This window comes from Peromyscus californicus, unplaced genomic scaffold, assembly GCF_007827085.1.
Source record: "Peromyscus californicus insignis strain IS unplaced genomic scaffold, ASM782708v3 Scaffold_3__1_contigs__length_106647218, whole genome shotgun sequence".
Lineage (NCBI taxonomy): Eukaryota > Metazoa > Chordata > Mammalia > Rodentia > Cricetidae > Peromyscus > Peromyscus californicus.
Genome location: NW_026294551.1, coordinates 21,968,983 through 21,990,828, shown reverse-complemented (window position 1 = coordinate 21,990,828; position 21,846 = coordinate 21,968,983). Strand labels below are relative to the sequence as shown.

The window sequence follows — 21,846 nt, the reverse complement described above, 5'->3', positions numbered from 1 at the left end:
TTCCTCCTTTCAAGCTTCCATACCTGCGTGCGTGCTGTCCTCTCTTCCAGGAACACACTCCTGGCCTCTCAATGCCTACCCTTCTGTGTGATGCTTGCTCAACGGCAGTGGTTCTAGCCTTCCTAATGTTAGGATGCTTTAATACAGTTCCTCATGTTGTGGTGACCCCCCCCCCCATAAAATTATTTTTGTTGCTACTTCATAACTGTGGTTTTCCTACTGTTATGAATCGTAATGTAAATATCTGTATTTTCTGATGGTCTTAGGCAGCCCCTGTGAAAGGGTCTTTCATCCCCAAAGGGATCATGGCCCACAGATTGCTACTCTAAGGCCTAGAGTCTAGGCACTATGACTGTTATTCTCCTGTTTCTTACCACACGCTTCATGCCATGCCTTATCACCATACCTCTTGTATTGAAGAACAATTTCTGGTTAGCATGTTTCTCAGTCAAGGGCAGACACAATATCCTGTTCACCTTTAAATCCCCCCACCCACACCCAGCCCTGTGTAGACACCCAGTAAATATGCTATACCTTGGAAAAGGAAACTACAGGGACTGTGTACATATCAAGAGCACAAGGTCCAAAAACAGTTCATACCACTGTGAACATCTTTCTGCCTTGATCTCTATTTTCACTACATAGTAATATCAATACTGTCTATTTCATGGCATCCTGAGACTCAAGTAAGCGAAGAGACATGAGATACTTCACACACTGTCAAGCACTATATTTCTGTTAACTATTATTGTTATTGATAAGAGCTAAGATTTAAAGCCCTTTCTCTAAGACTGAATAAGGTCTAGGATTCAACTCCGCTACCACTCTATTCAGGAAAACCGTGGCCCATCTCTGACTGCTCACTAGGTAGCCAGTTAGTCCTGCGTTTGGAGACACAAAGGATGGACTGTTCTGTGGCTACCGCAGCAAAACAGAAGGCTGTCATTCTGAGGCAGGAAGCAAAGGTCCGGCAGCTCCCTCCCTGCTTCACTATTCAGATGAGCCAGAGCATCTCTTCTTTGGCTCATAGGACTATGCTTCTTTAAGTTGTGAAGACATCGATCTCAGGACACAGAAAGTGCTGGAAGAGAACTGAATGAGAAAGTGAGACCCTGGAAGATTCCAGAAAGATACCTGGAGGTGCAGAGATGACCACTGTGGGCAGCTCCCAGTCCACTCCAGCCTGACCAAGAATCGACAAAGAGACTGCAAAGAAGAGCTTCAAGGCCTGTGGCTGTACATCCTTCTAGTTCTCAGGCAGGACTAACTGGAACCCCCTTTCTTCATGCTTGGGGATGACCATGTGGCTGCCACAGAGAACAGCTCCTTCATTTCACATCCTTCCTTCATAGCCACAGGGAGATCATGAGACCATTCTCTTAAAACGTAATTGAAACCACAACCATGATCCCCTTCAGCCAGATACCCATGTTTATGTGGCTTCCCTCTAAAGGCTTCTCTGGATCCCAGAAATCAGTCTGGCCCCGGGGAACCACCTGCCACACATTAGCCAGGGAAGGGTACTCCTGGGAATTTCCCTTCTTTGATATGGGAAGAAGTCAGAGCAGGCCTGTAGAGCCAGAGAGGAGGCCAGACACTTACCAGACAGGACAACAGAGACCCCAGTGTCCTTGGGCCTGTGGAAGCTGTCACAGCCAATGCTTTGGCAGGGACTCTGGTGGGATTCAGGATTGCTTCAGTTCAAGATTAACAGTTACGTCCTCATCTAACTTTGCCAACGTATCAACCATGTGTCCTTGCTCGAACTGCTTAAGGTCTCTGAGAACCTCAGTATCCCCTCATGTATAAGTCATAGTTGGGGGAAGCGAAGTAAATACAATCTTTCAGGGTATGTGCAAGACCCTAATAACAGTGGGTGTCCCTCCAGAAGGGACATGAAGGGCAGGGAAAGAGAACAGTTATTCTCTGTCTGTCCTTTTGGACCTTGTGCCTCTTATTCCATGAAAAAAAAAAAAGTCAGTTATATGGATGTTTTTGTTTTAAAGGAAAAGGTAGGGAATGTGCCTGGGTGTGCTGAGGTTATCTCTGCAATCCCCCTGAGAAACAGGGGCTGGAGGATCACTGCAAGCTTAAGCCCAGCAAAAAGAAAGTTGGAAAGATGGAAAGACAGACAGACAGACGAACATGCATATGAAACCAACAAAGCATGTTGCCTGGTTTAAGGAAGGCATGCGATAAAAGCTTGCTTTCTTTTATTCTCTCAGCTTAGTCCCATCCGGCTTGCTGGGTCAGGAGGGAACAGATTTTTGCTGAGGGGAGGGGAGGAGTCGGGAGGGGAGGGGAGTGATGGAGGTGCAGATCCAGGCAGGACTCACCACCTGGAGATTCTCACGCACTCCTATCTGGCACCTGTGTACTTCACCTATCTGGGCATCCTTCCAGGAATAGTTAAGGGGTGGCTCTCTGGAAAGCTCTGGGGCCCCCGTGTCTCCTGGGACAGGGTCACCATGCCCTCTACACCCAGAGTCCTGGGGCGATGGTGCATTAACCAAGGAGGGTGTGGCCAACGCAGAGGGAAGAACAGTGCCAGCACAGCCAGTATCTCACCAGCTTGCAGGGCAGGTTAGGAACTCCAAAGTCAGGCCAGCACCAGGCAAAGAAGCTGCTGCTGCTGCTGCTGCGCCGCCGCCGCCATGGGCTGGAAGGCAGGTCAGTGAGATGTGAGCAGGCACAGGCCAGGACTGTGAAAGACAGAGCCCTTGTGGGGGGCCTCTCGGATGGAGAGAGTGATCCGGGAAGTGCCCTGAACTTGGAGCTTCAGGAAGCCCTGAGCTGTTTTAGGAGCCTTCTGATCCAATAAATATGTATAAAGCCCCTGTTGTGAATAAGCAGTAGGACACAATCCTCAAAAAAACAAAACGGATTAATACTGGAAGAAGGAGCACACCGGATTAGGACTGGAAGAAGGAGCACACCAGATTAGGACTGGAAGAAAGAGCACACAACACACATAATAGCACACAACACACACAGTAGCACACACCACACATAACAGCACACAACACACACAGTGCCAGGCACTAAGACTGAATGTCGACCGGCTGGTTGGCTGGTGTGCTGGTTTGTTGAGACAGGGTCAGCCCAGGGGGTCCGTGAATTCACTAGGTAGCCCAAGTACTTCTGTCTCAGTCTCCCTGATGTACTGTTCCTGGCCTTGTGGCTGAGTCTTAACAGAATTCCTGACTGCAGATGGGTCTTGCTGTCCTCCGTTTTCAGAAGAGGGTGCTTAGCTCCGAGAGGTAGACGCAGTTGCACAAGATCACGTGGCGGAGTCAAGGATTGTATCAGGACTCTAAAAACTTGGTGTTTTCTTCTAGATGACGAAGACTCTGTGAACCAATAGGGTTTCAGCAACGGACCAAAGGAACCTTGGTGTTCCAGGTGGGTGGATGGGGGGGAGCAAAGGCTTAGGGTTGAAAAGGGACTGCAGAGGGGCTAGGGTGGCTGAAGCCAAGGGTGAAGGGAAAAGCCATGTTTGGGGCTGAGCTCAGCAGTACGTGGAGGACAGGCCCAAAGCCAAAGCAGAGGGCTGGGGCATAGGCTCAGCCTTCTTCTGATGTCATGGTCTCCATTTGCTCCTGGGACAATGGAGCCCTAGTTTGAAGCTTGGAGCACAGGGAGCAGGCAAGGACGATGTGGGTGGGATGGAGATTTAAGACACCAAGGACAATGAGAAACAGACAGTAAGGAAGAAACCCCCTTGGAGTTGTAACAAAGGAAAGTGGCAGAACCCTGGGGGGTGGCAGGTCCCACATACCCCCAGAAGACTTGAGGTCGGGTACAGGCTGGTCAAGGCACAAAAGAGTTCTTGTTGGGCTGGAAGGAGGGTAAACTAGCTCAGCGGGAAGAGGGACCGATAGTCATCAGGCTGAGGACACAAAGCCAGGCCGGTCTGCTCAGAACCTTGGCCAAGCCCACTCCTGCCCATTCCTCTCTCTCCCGCCATGTTTCTGGCCTATGCCTACTGTGAGCAGGGTATGCAAAGCGCAGGTTTCTTCCTGCCCACCTGGCCAGAGAGAAGATGGGCACCCAGTATAGTATCTGCACCCTCTTCTCTGTGTCCAGAGTACCCGACCTGTCACCCTCTCCTCTGGGTAGGTGGGCATGGCAGCTGGGCAAAGCAAGCAAGATTCCCACCCTCCACTGCACCACCCGGGCTAGTCCCACACCCTCCCTCCCTTCCCTCTATTCCCAGAAACAAAGGACAGTCACTGTGCCTCAGGCAGGGCAGCCTTGTGTTCTCTTGGTAAGTTCTCTGTAAATTGACTTCTCTGAAGAGTGTTAGAGACCAGGGGACAGAGGTAGAAAGGGGCTTCACCCCAATCCTGAGGCCCCTTCCCTTCTCAGCATTCACAGAGAAAACACACACACACACACACACACACACACACACACACACACACACACACACACAGACTCCCCAACTCCTGCTCTGGCTTCATGGCCATTAACAGAACAGCATTTCTACGGAGATGTGGGGTGGGTGCTGAGTGCTGGTCTGTGGCCAAGGCTGGGAGCTGAAACGGTTGTAGACAGTCCAAGCAGAACTCAGATGGCGAAAAGGAGGATGTTTAAGAGCCTCAAGGGTGTCTGGTCACCCCTTCCAGCTACAGGACACAAACACTTCCTGGGACACCCTAATTTTCTTAGGAACACCCCTCTGGCTCCCAAGCAACAGAAACTCTCCTTGAAGAGGAGACTGAGCAGAAAAAAACGGTGATTCTGTTCCACCTGCTTACCCCAGGCACAGTGAGGCCAAGGGAGACCTCGGCCTCTGTCTATTCTCCCTAACAGGCACTTTGCAGGCCTTTTAGACTACCCTGGGCTCTGAGGGCAAGGCAAAATGGTCACTTAGTGTTATGTTTCCCTTCTCTGTAAAGTCAAAGCCACCTTCATACAACACATGGTCACATGGGCTCATTCTGTACAACAGGGCCCTGCTCAGAGTAGTGCAAGAGCCACAGTTAATACCATAGAACCATCAGGGCTAGAACAGCCAAAGGAGACCTCTTCACTCTACAAGTGTGGTCCGGGATTGGAGGTGGCACACCTAGGGATGGTCACTGAGACTCTACCCACAGGCTGCTGGTGGTGGCGACTACATACAATACCAGACATATAGCTTCAGATAGCTATCCTTTCCTGGATGAATCACTGGACTGGTTCCAGTCCTGCCTTCCTTCGAAGGTTGTTGGCAGGATTAGTTGAGCTACCTAACATGTTAGCACAAATGTGACATGATTCAAGTCAAGATGGAGTGGAGGGGGATTTGTTTCTGTGTGATTTTGGGGTGTGTGCACATGTGTATGGTTACATATGCGTGTATGGGTGCCCATGTGTGTATGGGTACACGTGTGCGTACACACATGTGGAGGCCAGAGGTCAACCTCAGGTGTTATCCTCAGGAGCTGTCCACCTTGTTTGTTGAGACAGGATCTCTCACTGAGACTTGGGATAGTTGACAATGTTAGGATGGCTAGACAGTGAACGCCAGGGATTCCCCTGTCTCCTCATCCCTCATGCTGGGATTACAAGTACACACCACCACCAGATCAAGCTTTCTTTTTTTTTTTTTTTTTTTTTTTTTGTGTGTGTGTGTGTGTGTGTGTGTGTGTGTGTGTGTGTGTGTGAGAGAGAGAGAGAGAGAGAGAGAGAGAGAGAGAGAGAGAGAGAGAGAGAATTTGTTCATCCCTCCTTACTCCATCCACTACTGCAAGCCAGAATTGGGGATGAAGCACCATCAGAGGCAAGAGACCAGCCAGTCTTTACTTCTGGTTCCATCTAGATCCCAGGCAGTTTCTGATCTTCCAAACCCCTTTCCCCCAGGCCTCAGTTTTCTTCCTTAGAGCTTGGTCCCTTAAAACCACCAGGGTGCTTTGTGGTGGGAAATAGCAGAGACCAAACCAAGGGACTGAAAGCAAAAACAAAAACAAAACCAAAGCAAAACAAAAACAAGCAAACAAACAAAACACCCCAAATTGACACTTCAGGTAGTTGTGTTATCTGGAGTCATAACCACAGTCACCTCTGCCCCCAACCCAATTCAACACTCTTCCCTCCTTGGCTCCCATCTTGGGAAAGTTGTAGAGTTGCCCCGCATCCCACTGCCCACTGCGTCTCACTGACACAACCATGCATAGAAAAAAGCAGAGTTAAGCAGTAAAAGGCACAAGCTGAACTGGCAAAATGTCTCACTGAGTAAAATCTTCTGCTAAGCAAGTTTGGCAACCCGTGGAAGGTTGACAGAGAGGCATTATTCCGCGATTGTTGTCCCCTATCCTCCATGCAAGTGCCACAGCATGTGCACACATAACAACGATAAAAAAAGAAGAAAAGAGCTGGGCAGTGCTGGCACTCCACTCGCCTTTAGTCCCAGCACTCGGGAGGCAGAGGCAGGTGGATCTCTGTGAGTTTGAGGTCAGCCTGGTCTACAGAGTGAGTTCCAGGACAGCCAGGGCTACAGAGAGAAACCCTGTCTCGCCAAGAAGAAGGAGGAGGAGGAAGAGGAGGAGAAGGAGGAGGGGGGAAGAAGAAAGGAAAGAGAGAGAGAGAGGAGGAGGAGGAGGAAGAAGGAGAAGGAGAAGAAAAGAAAAGAAAGGATTAAGAGGCTCAGAATGATCCAATGAGGAGATGGGCAGAAGCCAACCAGGGAGTGACCTGTGGGCCCTGGTGGGGTCTGGAGACGTGAGTGAGTGGTTCTGAAGACACTTCCACTCCCTTCCAGTTCTGCTCATGGGCACCCCATCCTGGCTTTTTTTTTTTTTTTTTGGTTTTTCAAGACAGGGTTTCTCTGTGTAGCTTTGCGCCTTTCCTGGAACTTGCTTTGGAGACCAGGCTGGCCTTGAACTCACAGAGATCCGCCTGGCTCTGCCTCCCGAGTGCTGGGATTAAAGGCATGAGCCACCACCGCCCGGCCATCCTGGCTTTTTAAGACACAGGCCTAGTCACCTTCCCAGCAAGCCAAGCCCAACCCAGCCAGGTGTTTGATGGGAGCAGCAGATTCCTGTGGGTCCAGGAGAGAGGGATCTGGAGAAGCCTGGAAGTGGGTAGACAGCTCCGTACTATTGGCTCCCAGGTGTCCAGACAAGCGGGCATGACCAGCAGGGTCCTCTGCCTATAGAGTTAGCTCAGAGAACTTGGGAAACCTAAGGAATCTGAAGATTCTGCTGTCACTTTACTTCCACACATGCCCGTAGTGAAAGACTGGTGGGCACAGGTGCCAAGTGGGGTCCACCTATCATGGGGCAATGGGCTTGGATCTGCCCCTGACAGGCTTCAGGACTCTGGTCAAGTCACTTCCCCTATCTGGCCTTTTATCCCCATGGGTCAAATCACCTTCATGGGCACCGCCAGCATTTGCTCCTTCATGGTCATCTGGAGCTGTGGGTCTGACTGGCTCCCTTCCAACCCACTGCACAGAGGAGAGGAGGAAGAAAGGGAGGAAGGATTGTTTCCTCCTCCAGAGCCCCTTGCCCTATCTGGTCCCTGCAGAGCATCTGAAAAGCAAGCCCCCCCCCATTCCTCCTCAACCCCCCCCCCCCCAGGTTTTCAATTCCTTTCCTCGTGATCCTGCCAAGTAAAGTCACTGTGACCACACACAGAGGGCGGGGAGAACCCAGACATTTCAACTTCTGCAGAAAAACTTCAGGTTTTTCCCCCTCTAAAGTAAAAAAGAATAAAAACTGGGGAGGTCTCAAGGGCCAGAAAGAGGGATCAGGAACTAGGAACGGAGAGAAAAGATACAAGAAGGAATTAGTGAGAAAAGAAGCCAATGAGAAAGATCCCCCAGGCGACTGGGTCTTGGCCCAGATGGGCTGTGAGTAGGCAGTCAGGCTGGCCCCTCCTTTGGCATTGCCCATGCCAGCTGCCAGGCAGAGAGGAGGCCCAGAGGAGAGGGAAGCTGGGCAAAGGGGATGGCAGATTTCCAGCCTGGCCTTGTCCAACCCTTGGGCCTTGAGGGGGAACTCTTAGGGATCGGGACTCTGATCCAGGCAAAGCTCCAGGGAGCAGGTCTGATGCCAAGGCAGATGTGAAGCTGAAAAATGCAAAATCCCTCATCCCGGGCCTTTTGTGAAAGTAGAATCAGCCTCAGATGAGCGCCTTCTAGGTGAACAGAAGGAATGGAGAGTTTATGGGTCACAGTCTGCTGATGAGGCCATGATGTGACCACAGTGTGGTCCTGGGCAGGCCCCTTCTCTTCTCTGGATTGACATTTCTTACCTGCAAAGGTCGGGAAGGGGGTGGAAGGTTGAAGCATATGGTTGCCGAAGTCTTTCTTGGTCCTCCTTTAAGGGGGAGGGTCACATGGTGGGAGTCATGCAAGGAGAGAGGTGGGGAGACCTTAGAGATGGGCTTGACTTCTCTGGAATCCCCAATCTTTATAAAGTTTTGACTCTGCAGGGTCATAGAAGCCACACACACACCCCACCTGCACGCACACGCATACACACACACACACACACACACACACACACACACACACACACACACACCATACTTTGTAAATTTACAGACAGAGAAGGTGACGACAGAGGTAGGTGGCATCCACAGGTAACCTTTCTCCTTCCTCCCCATACTCTTTTTTTTTTTTTTTTTTTGCTTAACAGATGATAAAACTGAGGTTCTAGTTTGGGATTTCCAGAGTTCGGGACTTCCCGGCCCCCTCGGCTGCTCCAGCTCAGCTGTCCCAGGACGCTCCCCTCCTCACCCCCACCCTCGGAGCCGCAGGGGAGCACAGGCCGGGACTCCCAGGGGACCTCCGCTGTCGGGGCGGTCCCTCCGCACGGCGCCGCCCAGCCGGGTGGTCCGTCAGGTCCCCCGGTAGCTGCGGCGCACTCTCCGGGGAGCCGGCGATCGAGGGCGGAGGCAAGGAGGGAGCGACCGCCGCTGGGAGGGGTGCTGGCGCGAGCTCGCGCGCTGTGTATGGTCTATCGGAGGCAGCTGACCTTTGAGGAGGAAATCGCTGCTCTCTGCTCCTTCCTGTAGTAACAGCCGCCGCCGCCGCCGCCGCCGTCAAGAGCCGTCAGGAACCGTCAGGAGCCCGAGCCGGGAGCAGCAGCCGCAGGCGCTCCGCAGCACCAGGTGGGTGGGTCGGCGTGGCGTCGCCCTTGGCGCGTGGATAGGGAATGTAGGCTGCAGTCGCGTCCCTGGGACCCAGCACCCTAGAGTACACCCCCCCCCCCTCGCCGGCCTGACACGGGACAAGCATCCGTCCGGGCTTCGAATGGGAACTTCAGAGGGATCAGGGACAAGGAACCCGTGCAGGTGTTAGCCAGGGGTGGACACACTCGGTGGACACAAACACTGTCAGACTCCACCTAGAGCGGGCAGACACTGGAGTGCAGCCCAGGGCTGCTCCAAAGACAGTCGACCTCTTAGTCCTCTCCCTGACAGTCCCAGACACGTGCCTGAGGAGACTTGGACCTCGAGTGGCTGAGTCGTCGCATTGACCTAACTTTTGGGTTGGAACAGCTTCCCTTCCCAGAAATTGAGAGTGTGGGTCCGAGGCTGGGTGGGAAGAATTTTTGCAGTCGTTTCTAGTCGGGGGACTGTGGGCCTCTGTCTCTTAAGTTTCTCTTTCGGTTTGTAGACCCCCCCTTTCCTTTAGTCTGGGGATGTCTCGATGGGGCGAGGGGACAGGAAGAGAGGAGGGCATCTGCCTGTCCAGATCTCCACCCCCAGCCTCGAGGGTTCCTTGTTGGAAGGAAAGGGTGGCCATCTCTCTTCCCGCACAGGAAAGCATGCCTGGGGTGAGGGGAGGAGCCTGACCTCACCGCAGTCCTTAGGTTCTTTGGTGGCACTGGAGGGCACAGGCAGGCCAGAAACCTCTGCGGAACAAACGACTTACCTTCTCCCCTAGGTGAACAGCCATGGCGGGCTGGATTCAGGCCCAGCAGCTGCAGGGAGATGCGCTACGTCAGATGCAAGTACTGTATGGGCAGCACTTCCCCATTGAGGTCCGGCACTACCTGGCCCAGTGGATCGAGAGCCAGCCATGGTAGGTGTCCCATGCCCTGAACCCTTCACCTTCAGAGTGGGTCCCTGCTATCCAGGCCAAGGGTCTCCTCTTTGTGGTTTGGTATGACTCTGATTCTATCTGTCCTTGTGCGGAAGGGGTGGTGTCCCTGGGAAAGGGGAAGAGGGAAATGGGAGCTACCGAAGGGAGACTTTTCTAGACGTTGATGCACAGCCGCCAGGAGCAAGTCTTGTGGGACTTGAACACCCTGAATCACTCTTGGTGCTTGATCTCCTTAGTACAGTTTTTCTCTCCTTGTTCTGTCCCAAGGGATGCCATTGACTTGGACAATCCCCAGGATCGAGGTCAGGCCACCCAGCTCCTGGAGGGCCTGGTGCAGGAGCTGCAGAAGAAGGCAGAGCACCAGGTGGGGGAAGATGGGTTTTTGCTGAAGATCAAGCTGGGGCACTATGCCACGCAGCTCCAGGTGGGTGTGACTGCCTGCCTTCTGCCCCCTTAAGCTTTCCCTTCCAGCATCAGAACCCCTGGGATTTTTACTGGCTTGGCCACTGAGTCACCATGTGGCCAAAAGCTTACTGGCAACTTTTCTTCAATTTCCCCCACCCCCTCTTTCTAAGTCAGACCTGTCAGATTCCTTTAACATATTACAAAGCAAGGGGGTGGGAGTGTGGGGGGAGGGAGAAGGGAGGTGTTTCCAGCAGGGTGGGGGGTGGAAGGGGTGAAGCAGCCCTGTGGACAGATGAGGCAGTAGCGCTGGAAACAGAGTCAGGTGGGAGTCCTTCGCAGGAGAAAGGAAGCCTGGCCGAGTCCAGAAAGGAGGGGATAAGGCAAGCAGACATTCCCCTCGGGGCTCATTTAGAGGCAAGAGAGCTGCTGAAGAGAAGGAGCACTGCCCTGAGCAAGAGTGGGATAAAAGACTTTGAATTAAAGGCTTAGAAAGAAAAAGTAACCCCCCCCTTTCAATGGAGGGGGGCAGGGATTTTATGGTAGCAGGAAAGAGGTGTGGGTGGTAGTCACGGTCAAGCATTTATTGGAACTCACTTGTATTTCTTAGAGAACCCCTTTGCATCCAAACAGCGGGGTACAGGGGAATTAAAAGCTCATCCTAGAAAAAGGAAGAAACAGCAGAAGCCTGAAGGGAAGCAAAATAGGAACCCAGGGCCAGGTGCCTAGTGGAAAGTACCTTGATGGCATCAGATGCCCCGAGTCTCTCTCTCTCTCTCTCTCTCTCTCACACACACACACACACACACACACACACACACACACACACACACACACACATTTGCCTTAGGACACATGCCTAGCCTATCTGAACATCAATTTTCCCATCCATGACATGAGAACAGTTCTGAGTTTCTGTCGTAGGATTTCCATGCTTCAGAGAGTCAAAGTTGGGGGGAGATTGCGTATGCTTTGTGTTTAGAATATGAGTTTCTAAGTCACTATAAGCCTAGTAAGAAGTTCTGGGAGGGGAAGAAAGGCAAAGGAGAGTTGGAGGTGTCTGATAATCCTGGGGCTTCCTGGAAAAAGCTGGGGCTGAGGGAGAGGGAGGGATGGGAATGGTCAGAACCAGGTGGCCATTGGTGGTTCCTGTTGTCTCCTTTCAGAACACCTATGACCGCTGCCCCATGGAGCTGGTCCGCTGCATCCGGCACATTCTGTACAATGAACAGAGGCTGGTCCGAGAGGCCAACAACGTGAGTGTCTGTAGGCATGGGAGAGATGTTGGAGAGCCATCCATATGACTTCCTCTCTAGACCCACCATGTTTATGTGGAGCACACAAAAGAGATCAAACACAGACGCAGGTGTGAGAGACAGTATATTTCAGGCTGTGGCCAGAGCGACCCCCTGGGGCCAGTTCCTGGCTCTCTAAGCTTCTGTTTCTTCTTTTCTTCCATTTCCTTTCTCTTTCTCCTCCTTTCTTAAAAATAAGACTTACCTTATGTTTAACTGTGTGTGTGCGAGTGTGCCCGTGTCCTTGGAAACCAGAGGCATCAGATGCCCTGGAGCTATAGGCAATTGTGAATGTCTGGTATGGGTGCTGGGAACCAAATTCGGGTCCTCTGCAAGAACAGTATTCATGCACAGTATACTGAGCCATCTTAAACCTCCCTTTCTTTCTTTTCTCCCTTCTTTCTTTCCTGGCTTCTAATGATGAAACCCAAGGCGTTGAACATGCTAAGCAAGTGCTCTCAAGATGCATCCCCAGCTGCCACTGATGTAAAATGGGTGCAGTAGTAGTACTTGCATTATAAGATCATCATGAGGATTAAAAGAAATTGTGTGCAGGCTAAGGATGGACAAGAAGAGGAAACTTTAAACACACATACACACACACACACACACACACATACACACAAGCAAATAAATATTTAAAATAAAATAAAATTTTTGCCAGGGGGTATCATGTACCTTTACTCCTCGCACTTGGGAGGCAGAGGCAGGTGGATCTGTAAGTTCGAGGCCAGCCTGGTCTACAGAGTTCCAGGACAGCCAGGGCTACACAGAGAAACACTGACTTGAAAAACCAATAAACAAACAAACAAACATAAATAAATAAATAATTGAAAATAGAATAAAACTAAAACAGAGCAGTTTCCAGGCAGAAGGAGTCCCAGCGAAGTCAGGACTGAAGAAGCTGAGTGCTGAAGAGAAGACATGGGGCCCCTGACAGGGGTGTGTCCTAAGGGGGCAGCGGAGGAAAGATGGAGGGAAGACTTTTGTATCCCAAAGTAACAACAGCATACGCTGGGATGGGAAGGTGTTGGTGATGCCTTCTAGGTGGAGCGCAGCTGGAGAGCAGAGAACCAAATGGGGAGTCCCAATAGCCAAGCGCTGCATCTTCCAGGCCTGTTCTGCATTCCTGAATTGTTGGAACTGCCCACACAAAAGAACTGAGCTGGGTTAAGAAACACACATTCACAAACGTGGGGTTGAAGCACTTATCTCAGGAGGATCTGCTGCCAGAATGCTCCAGGCTGATGGGAACTTGAGTGCAAAGGCCCTGAGGCGGGCACATGCTGGGTTGAAGGAATGGGCAGATGCAGAAAGTGCACATACCTGCTGTGCTTTGGCCACAGGGAAGCTGGGAGAATGCAGGCAGAGGCCACATGCCAGGCTGACGAAAGGAGTTTGGATTTTATTTTAAGCACACTTACTTGGAAAGTCCCTGACCACATGGTCCCCTCTCAACCAGATGTTCTAGGAATGGCAAGATGCAAAGAGGCATTCTTGATGTCTCTCCTGTCACTTTATTTTGGGTGTCTCCAGGATGCACATCCCCAACCCCTCCCACCCACTCACCCCCCCCCCCCCCATGAGAGGTTTGCCTCCTCCCCTCCCTCCAGCGGTGGTGAGTGAAGACACAAAGGCTATGTGAGTCCCCAGCACTCAGTGCAATCAGTGGTGTTGGGTCAGTAGATAGCTATGGAATGAGGAGGTGCATCATCCTTAGGAGGAAGATCACCCATGGGACACCCGGCACGTGTTCAGTTGGAGTTTCTCTAAAGGAAATGTGATGGGCTCTTCCAACATTCTCAAGTGTAAAACCAGGTTGGAAACAGAAATTTCCGCCTCAGAGTCTCCATTATCTGCCACACCACTTATTTCCCATCTCTCTTCCCTTTCTACTATTGACTATCCTCTGACCCTCCTTCTGAGCCTGGATTTGGAGTTTGGGGTGTCTAGTGTTGGTGCTCCCCAGAAACTCAGGCTTTCTCCCCTCTTTTCTGTCTGGCACACTGCTCCTGTCACTTCCACTCAATCCATTCTATCCCCAGTGCAGCTCCCCTGCTGGTGTCCTGGTTGACGCCATGTCCCAGAAGCACCTTCAGATCAACCAGACGTTTGAGGAGCTGCGCCTGATCACGCAGGACACGGAGAACGAGCTGAAGAAGCTGCAGCAGACCCAGGAGTACTTCATCATCCAGTATCAGGAGAGCCTGCGCATCCAAGGTGAGGCTGCATCACAGGCCAGGATGCCATGAGCATCTTTTGGGCGGAGGGGAGAAGCACTCCGTGACCTCCAGCAGGAGAGGAAGCTCGCCATCCCTTAGGCACTTTGTCCAGAGCCTCATAAGAATCATCATGGCTTCTAGGGGCTTTGAGCCTCTGCTGTGGTCTAGGCTCTAAGCTAAGCCCTTTGCAAGCATAATACAAGGTAACCTCACAAGGAACCTGCAGAGGGCATAGCTTGGTGTCCCTGGGTTTTTTGTTTGTTTGTTTATTTTGTTTTTTGTTTGTTTGTTTTTTGAAACAGGGTTTCTCTGTGTAGTTTTGGTGCCTGTTCTGGATCTTGCTCTGTAGACCAGGCTGGCCTCGAACTCGCAGAGATCCGCCTGTCTCTGCCTCTCGAGTGCTGGGACTAAAGGCGTGTGCCACCTGTTTTACAAGGGAAGTTTAAAGAGAACAAATAACTTGACCAAGGTTGCCTATAAGTTGCAAAGTCAGAGCTTAACTGGAGATAGGTCACAAAACCCCTGCATCTTCCTAACCGAGAGACTCCCCTAGTCTTAGGCAGTCAGTGAAATGTGAGTGAGTCAAAGGACATGGACCAACTGGGCCCCAACCAGAAAGAGCACTTGACATGGAGTCCACTGGTTAGGCGGGCTGAGGAGAGCTAGAATATCAGTTTTGCCCCTCGCTGAGGTTCTGAGGGGACCTGCTTCTGGAGGCGAGGTGACTGTAGAATTTCTACTATCTCCTAGCCCTGTGGTTTGTCAATGGCTGCCACAATAAGGGTGTGGGGAAAGAAAAATTATCTCAGAATCAATTAGCTCCAGGTACAATTTGAGTTGTTTGGAGATTGACTCTAGGGATAGGCTGACTCCGAGTTCCAGCGAGAACAGGCAGGCCTGTACTGCCTTTTCCTGTGCCTTTATCCTTGTTTCTTAGAGACTTAAATATTAATTTTAGTCCCTTTGTATGCATTGAGATATATAAATGTACAATCAAAACCCAACTACATATACATATATATACACTTATCTACATAAAATATTATATCTGTCTCAGAAACTGAAAGAGTGATTTTATTTTGTTGAGACAAGGTCTTGCTATGTAGCCCTGGCTGACCTAGGACTCACTCTGTAGACCAGGCTAGACTGGAAATCACAGAGATCCACCTGCCTCTGCTCCCGAATGCTGGGATTAAAGGCGTGGGAAGAGTAAATTTTATGCTCTCTCTATGTATATTTTTCAAAGATATAATCTTCCTCTACAAACTGCTTTATGATACCTTGTGCTTTTGAAGACGGTGTGTGTTCATACTGTTCGCTTTGAAATATCTCTAATCTCTCTCATGATTAATCCCATCACCTGCGTTTTGTTTAGAAATGCATCGTTTGATTTCCATCTGTCTACTATGTGTAGATATTGCACTTTTTACTGGCTTTGATGCTATCTTTTCACTGGACTCTACAATGACTAGAGAACATGTTCTGTATGTTCTCGGAGCTTACCAGTTTATTGAGACTTCGTTATAGCCCAGTATATGTATGCTGTCTTGGGGAATACGTCTTGCGCGCTTGAAAAGAATGTGTCTTCTATGGCTGTCTCCTTAAGCAGACACAACAAATTCGATAATGTTAACATAAAAGGAAAATAAAGAAAAAATGCCCTAAAATATATTTTAAAGTCAATGTTAGTGAGTAGAACAGAAGTAGCTTTCAGATAGTCAAGTGTTCTGATAGCCACACAACGACAAATCCCCCAATGATGCATTTCTCAGAATGTATCCACATCCTTAAGCTACTCATGGTTATATTTGCAAATGTCTTTCATGTTAGCCTTGATGAAAGATAGCTGTGTGTTGCTTTCAATCTGTGGTGATGTCGTGTAGCCTCTGGAAAATTCCACTGTACACTTGTTAGCTATCAAGAGTGAAGACTCGGGGCTGGGGATGTGGCTGAGTTGGTAGAGTGCTTACCCAGGATGATGAGGTCCTGGGTTCGATTTGTATAAATTGAACATGGTGGCCCATACCTGTAAGTCCCGTAATTGGGTGATGGCGACGGAAGGATCAGAAGTTCAAGGTCACCCTCATAGGAAGTTCAGGGCCAGCCTGGGCTAAATCACATCCTGTTTAAAAAACAAAAGGATAGAAGATTCAAACTTGATGGTGCATACCCGTAATCTCAGCACTGGGGTCGGAGAAGGGCTTGAGGCAAGAGGATAAGGAGTTTAAAGTCAGCCTGGGCTACACAGTGAAACCACATGTGCCACTCAAAAAAACAGGACAGGGTAAATATGGCCAAAATACATTATATACATGTGTAAAATTATCAAAGAGAAAACCAAAATTATTTTAAAACAAGAAAATTAAAAGGTCATTATTACTTCCAATCACAAAGTTACCAGTTAAAATCCAAGATTTATTTGCAACAATGTCTCTTAGGACATATAACACTGATAATGTACAGTAAGGAAACTCAAAAATTTTGTGAACAAATTTTTTGTTGTTGTGTTATTATATTTTCAATATGCAATTTGACAAGTTAAGAAATTTCAAACAGCCAAGTGGTGGTGGTGGTGGCTCACGCCTTTGATCCCAGCATGCGGGAGGCAGAGGCAGGCAGATCTCTGTGAGTTTGAGGCCAGCCTGGGCTACAGAGTGAGTTCCAGGAAAGGCACCAAAGCTACACAGAGAAACCCTGTCTCGGGAGAGAGAGAGAGAGACAGAGAGACAGAGACAGAGAGAGAGAGAGAGACAGGGAAAGAGAGAGAAATTTCAAACAAAAGACCAAACAAAAACTATGGCAAGGCAAAAGTCTTATGACTTTACGAAAAATGTTTTCCCTTTGTGGGTCTTTTCTGAGGGTCTCAGGTACTCACCATGGATTCCTTAGATGACTCTTTGCCTCTTTGAGAACCATTGATCTTGGTCTTTTGATTTTTTTTTAAATTACATTTATTTATTTATTTATTTATTTATTTATTTATTTATTTATTTATTTATTTATTTATTGTGTTCGTGCATGCATATATACACGTTTGTGGGCACACGCATATCCTTGCGGTCAGGGAACTGTTTGTTGGAGCTGACTCTCTTCTTTTATGTGGGTCCTTGGGATTGAACTCAGGTCATAGTGCTTGTCAGAAAGCACCTTTACCCACGGACTACCTCTTCAGGTTGATCCTTTTTTTTTTTTTATCCTTTTATTTAAAAAGAAAAAAAATTGTAGCTGACTGTTCAGCAGCTCCTAAAAGAGAGGCATCAAAATACCCTGCGGTGATTGTACAATGGGCTACGTCTCTAATGCTTTTTGTAGCATTTCCTTTATGAATTTTGAAATTGTTACATTTGTGATTAGTATGTTTTCTGGTCAATTGTCAATCATTCTAATGCTTCTGAAATGTTTTTCTCTTTTCTTTCTTTAGGCTTTTGAGACAGAATTGTGCTATATAGCCCAGACTGGCTTTGAACTCATGAGCCTTTTGTCTTAGCCTTCCAAGTGCCTGGATTACAAATGTGCTTTGTCATGCCCATTTCTTTCTTGCTCTCTTTTAGTATTTATTTTATTTCTATTCATGTGTCTGTGTGTCTATGTGAGCTGAAAGTACAGGCTGCTGTGAGCAAGGACACGGATTCTGGGAACCAAATTGGGGTCCTCTGGAAGAACAGGAAGAGCTCTTAATTATTGAGTATCTATCACGCCTTAAAAAAACAACAAAAACAGCCGGGCGGTGGTGGCGCACGCCTTTAATCCCAGCACTCGGGAGGCAGAGCCAGGCGGATCTCTGTGAGTTCGAGGCCAGCCTGGTCTACAGAGTGAGTTCCAGGACAGGCACAAAGCTACACAGGGAAACCCTGTCTCCGAAAAACCAAAAAACAAACAAACAAACAACAAAACAGTATCTCACTATTTAGTCTTGACTGTCCTGGAACTCACTTTGTAGACCAGGCTGGCCTTGAACTTAGAGATCCACCTGCCTCTGCTTCCCAAGTGCTGGGATTAAAGGCATGGGCCACCACTTCCAGTTTATCATGCTCATTCTTAAATCTTTTTTTACTTCCTTCCTTCTTTTCTTCTGTGTGTGTGAGCATGTGAGCACGAGTGCCCATGTGTGTTTCTTCTGTGTGTGTGAGCATGTGAGCATGTGAGCATGGGTGCCCATGTGTGTTTCTCTATGTGGAGGCCAGAGGTGATAGCTAATGTCATTCTTGGGTTTTCTCCACTGTCATTTTGGAGCTCTGAGCTTCAGAGATCCTCCTTCTCTGCCTCCTGCACCCGCCTCCCACTCCATGGAACTGGGGTTTCAGGTGAGCACCCTCATTCTGGGCTTTTATTATGTCGGTGCTGGGGATGCAAACTTAGCCCCTTATGTTTGCAAGTGAACACCTGACTCACCAAGCTATTTCACTGGTCCCTTAGCCATGCTTTTAAAAAATTTATGGTATCTCAAGAACAGTTGTAACACAAAAAGGCTTTGTAATGTAGACAGCATCCTTTGAGTGTTGTTTTGTATTTTTTCTATTTTATTTTTAAACTCAGGCAGGCCTCAGCCTCACTGTGCAACTGACAGTGACCTTGAACTCCTAGTTCTCCTGCCTCAACCTCCCAAGCGCTGGGAATTCCAGGCATGTACCACCCAGCAGCTACCAACAGTCCATTTTTAATAGAGCTGTTTCCATTGGCTGTGTACAGGTCTAGCTTTGGATTATGGGTGATGTTTGCATCCATGTGTATGTGGTGTCATTTTGTCCTTTTTATCCTGCTCAATATTGTACACACAGAAGGTTGGGAATGTAGTTCAGTAAAAGAACATTTGGCTGGCTTACATAGAGGCCCGGATTTGATCTCCAGCACTACACAAAACACAAAGTACTGATCTGTTTGCAGAAGGGGAGACCCAGTTCCTCCAGGGGAGCCAATAGTTGTCATGGATCTTTTGGCCTCCTTCCCAGAAACCTGTGCAAATGGCCAGGAGAGACCTAAATGGAACCTCGAAGGGGAAATCTGGGCCAGGGTATTGGCCCTCCTGTGTTCAGCAGGATATTCTGAATCTGGGCAGTCCTCCTTCTGCCCACCACACTGTAGGAAGATGGGAACCATATCCCTAAATTATAGTTGCGGGCTTGTCCTGGCTGGCTCATGTTGCTTTTGTCTGTCCCAGCTTGTGTGTCCCTGGGGCAAGGACCAGGTCAGTGTGACATGGTTCTCAGAGGCCAGCCAGGAACTTGAATAAGATGTGCCAGTCTGTACAGTTTCTTGACTAGACCCGAGTAAGGATTCAGGGCAGCACGAGGGCCACTGAAGATAGTGATAAATGCCAGCATTCAGGGTCTTTTTAATGTGGGACAAGGGAGGGTTGCCGGCAGTGGGACTAGACAGGCAGCTTCAACCTTGAATGCGTTTAATGCTGAGCTGAGCTGAGCTGAGTTTGCGTGTTCCCTGCATGACTCTGAGGCACCCGGGATTCCTTCTTGAATGTTAAAAAGGTGCTGAGCGGAGGGATGAGGATGTGGCTGGCTGGGGGAGTACTTGCCTAACATGCAGGAAGTCACTCAATTCCCAGTACCACATCTGATTGAATATGGTAGCCTACATCTGTGATCCCAGCACTTTCAAAGGAAGAGTCAGGGGAATAAATGTTCAAGATCATCCCCAGCCACACAGCGACTTTGAGGCCATCCTCAGAGTCATGATCTGTATCAACACCCACCCCCTGACACAACCCACACAAGTACACACACACACACACACACACACACACACACACACACACACACACACACACAGGCACACACATGGGTAAGGGTATCATGGCCTCACTCACCACCTGTTCCTGCCACTCATGGGCTTCCCAGCAGCTGGTGGTGAGACACTGTCACCTCTCACCTTGTTCCTTATGAGAATCTTGCTGATGGTATCCCAGGGGACCCTGGAAATACTTGTGTCTGTCTGTCCATCTGTCTCTTCTTCCATCTTAGTTGAGTGCTCAGCTGAGCTCATGGTGACCCAACCTGGTCAGGCATCATGGGCACCGCACAGTCCCAGATTCATTGCTCCTGAGCAAACTGCTGAACTGAAGGGACCAATGGATGAGATGAAAGAGCCAGGGCCTCTCTCAGGGATGGGGCTGACCCCTCACTTCTAACTGTCATCTAGCCACCAATTAGGACCAAACTGCATAGATCTTACATGCAACAGTCACTTCTCAAGAAAAAAAAAGTATCATTTTTTCAATCTCCATAATAGCCTGCTCTGTTAGTGTCAGGATTCTCTCCCCTTTACAAATGGGGAAACTGAGGGACAGGAAAGCAAGGTATTTGCCTACCTTCATCCAACTTTTAAACAGCAGGGCCACTTGTACCCATCTCCAAGCCCTGTGACAGCCACGTGGGGCAGGCAAGGGCCACCACACCAGACTATCTCCTCTTCATTCTGGACACCCATTCCCACTGCTCAGGGGAGATTCACTCGGGAGGCTTGTGAGCAGTTCTGAGGGGACACCACTGGGCACTCATGCCTGGTAGGAACCCTGACTTGTCATCGATGGAATGAATGTCCGACTCTGGGGAAGCTCACTCCAGAGTATGTGAGTGCAGATCTTCTCCGGTCCCTGATGACCACAAGAGATGATGGTGGTGGGTGTCCTGTTCCCTCCTCCAGCTCAGTTTGCCCAGCTGGCCCAGCTGAACCCCCAGGAGCGCATGAGCCGGGAGACAGCCCTCCAGCAGAAGCAAGTGTCCCTGGAGGCCTGGCTGCAGCGAGAGGCACAGACACTGCAGCAGTACCGTGTGGTCAGTGGGTCCTGTGTCCCTCTGCCCCGGGAGGGTGCTCTGTCACCTGAGAGTCGGGGCACCAGGTCGGGGATGGAGCCAAGATGAGAACAGGCCCCCTCTTTGCTGGGGTGCATGTGAGGTGGAGCAGGTGGAGAGGGTAGGGCCAAGCCCTGGGTCCTAGGCCAGGGCCCGTGGGCTGCTCCCCAGGACCCAGGAGGCTGCTGTGCCCTCCCGCAGGAGCTGGCTGAAAAGCACCAGAAAACCCTGCAGCTGCTTCGGAAACAACAGACCATCATCCTGGACGATGAGCTGATCCAGTGGAAGCGGCGGCAGCAGCTGGCCGGGAACGGGGGTCCCCCCGAGGGCAGCCTGGACGTGCTGCAGTCCTGGTGAGGGCCAGAGGTGGGCAGGGTGGGCGGGGGCTTGGGCAGTGGCGCCAGCTGCCTCTTCTGTCCCTGTGTTGGCTTGAGCAGCAGATTCCCACTGTCTATGACAGTTCTCACTTATCAGTGTCTTGGCTCCTGATGGGACTTGGCTCCTCAGTCCCGTGCCACCTCCCCCAAGGGGTAGTGGTGCCTTGGAATGGACAGGGCTACTCTTGAGCTGGTTGGTTCCAAGTTGGGGCCACCCTGTCTGTCCTCTGCTTTTGGAACATGGGACTCTACTCTGTGCCTGTGCAGGGTAGCAGTGGCCAATGCCAGCACCTTGGGTGGGGGTGTGGCTTTGTTGGGAGGAAGTGTCATGTGGCCTCTTCCCCTGGCCTGTGCTGGAACAGAAGCCACTGTCCCTCTGAGGGCCCTGGGCTCCTTGCAGGTGTGAGAAGCTGGCCGAGATCATCTGGCAGAACCGGCAGCAGATCCGCAGGGCCGAGCACCTCTGCCAGCAGCTGCCCATCCCAGGCCCCGTGGAGGAGATGCTAGCCGAGGTCAATGCCACCATCACAGACATCATCTCAGCCCTGGTCACCAGGTGACTGCTGCCTCCTGGCCATGCTCAGAGAGTCATGGCAGTCCTGGGGTGGCCATGTTGAGGCCCAGGAGCAGTCCCAACCCAGAGCTCTGCCTCAGTCCTCTTCCACCCTCCCCCACCCACTGTGGCTCCAGTGGCTCTGCTGCTGT

At 50.2% G+C, this 21,846-nt stretch overlaps 1 protein-coding gene across 1 annotated transcript in view; it reads left to right on the top strand.

Annotated features, from left to right (window-relative positions):
* The first annotated feature begins 8,636 nt into the window (after positions 1–8,636).
* The window catches only part of LOC128122240 (signal transducer and activator of transcription 5A), a 23,121-nt gene continuing 9,911 nt past the window's right edge, over positions 8,637–21,846 (top strand). The window contains exons 1-8 of the mRNA XM_052757620.1: positions 8,637–9,102; positions 9,881–10,018; positions 10,307–10,463; positions 11,608–11,697; positions 13,782–13,956; positions 20,616–20,746; positions 20,966–21,117; positions 21,542–21,697. Of these exons, the coding sequence (XP_052613580.1) occupies positions 9,891–10,018; positions 10,307–10,463; positions 11,608–11,697; positions 13,782–13,956; positions 20,616–20,746; positions 20,966–21,117; positions 21,542–21,697 (989 nt within the window). The 5' untranslated portion in view covers positions 8,637–9,102; positions 9,881–9,890. The remainder of the gene's footprint in view (positions 9,103–9,880; positions 10,019–10,306; positions 10,464–11,607; positions 11,698–13,781; positions 13,957–20,615; positions 20,747–20,965; positions 21,118–21,541; positions 21,698–21,846) is intronic.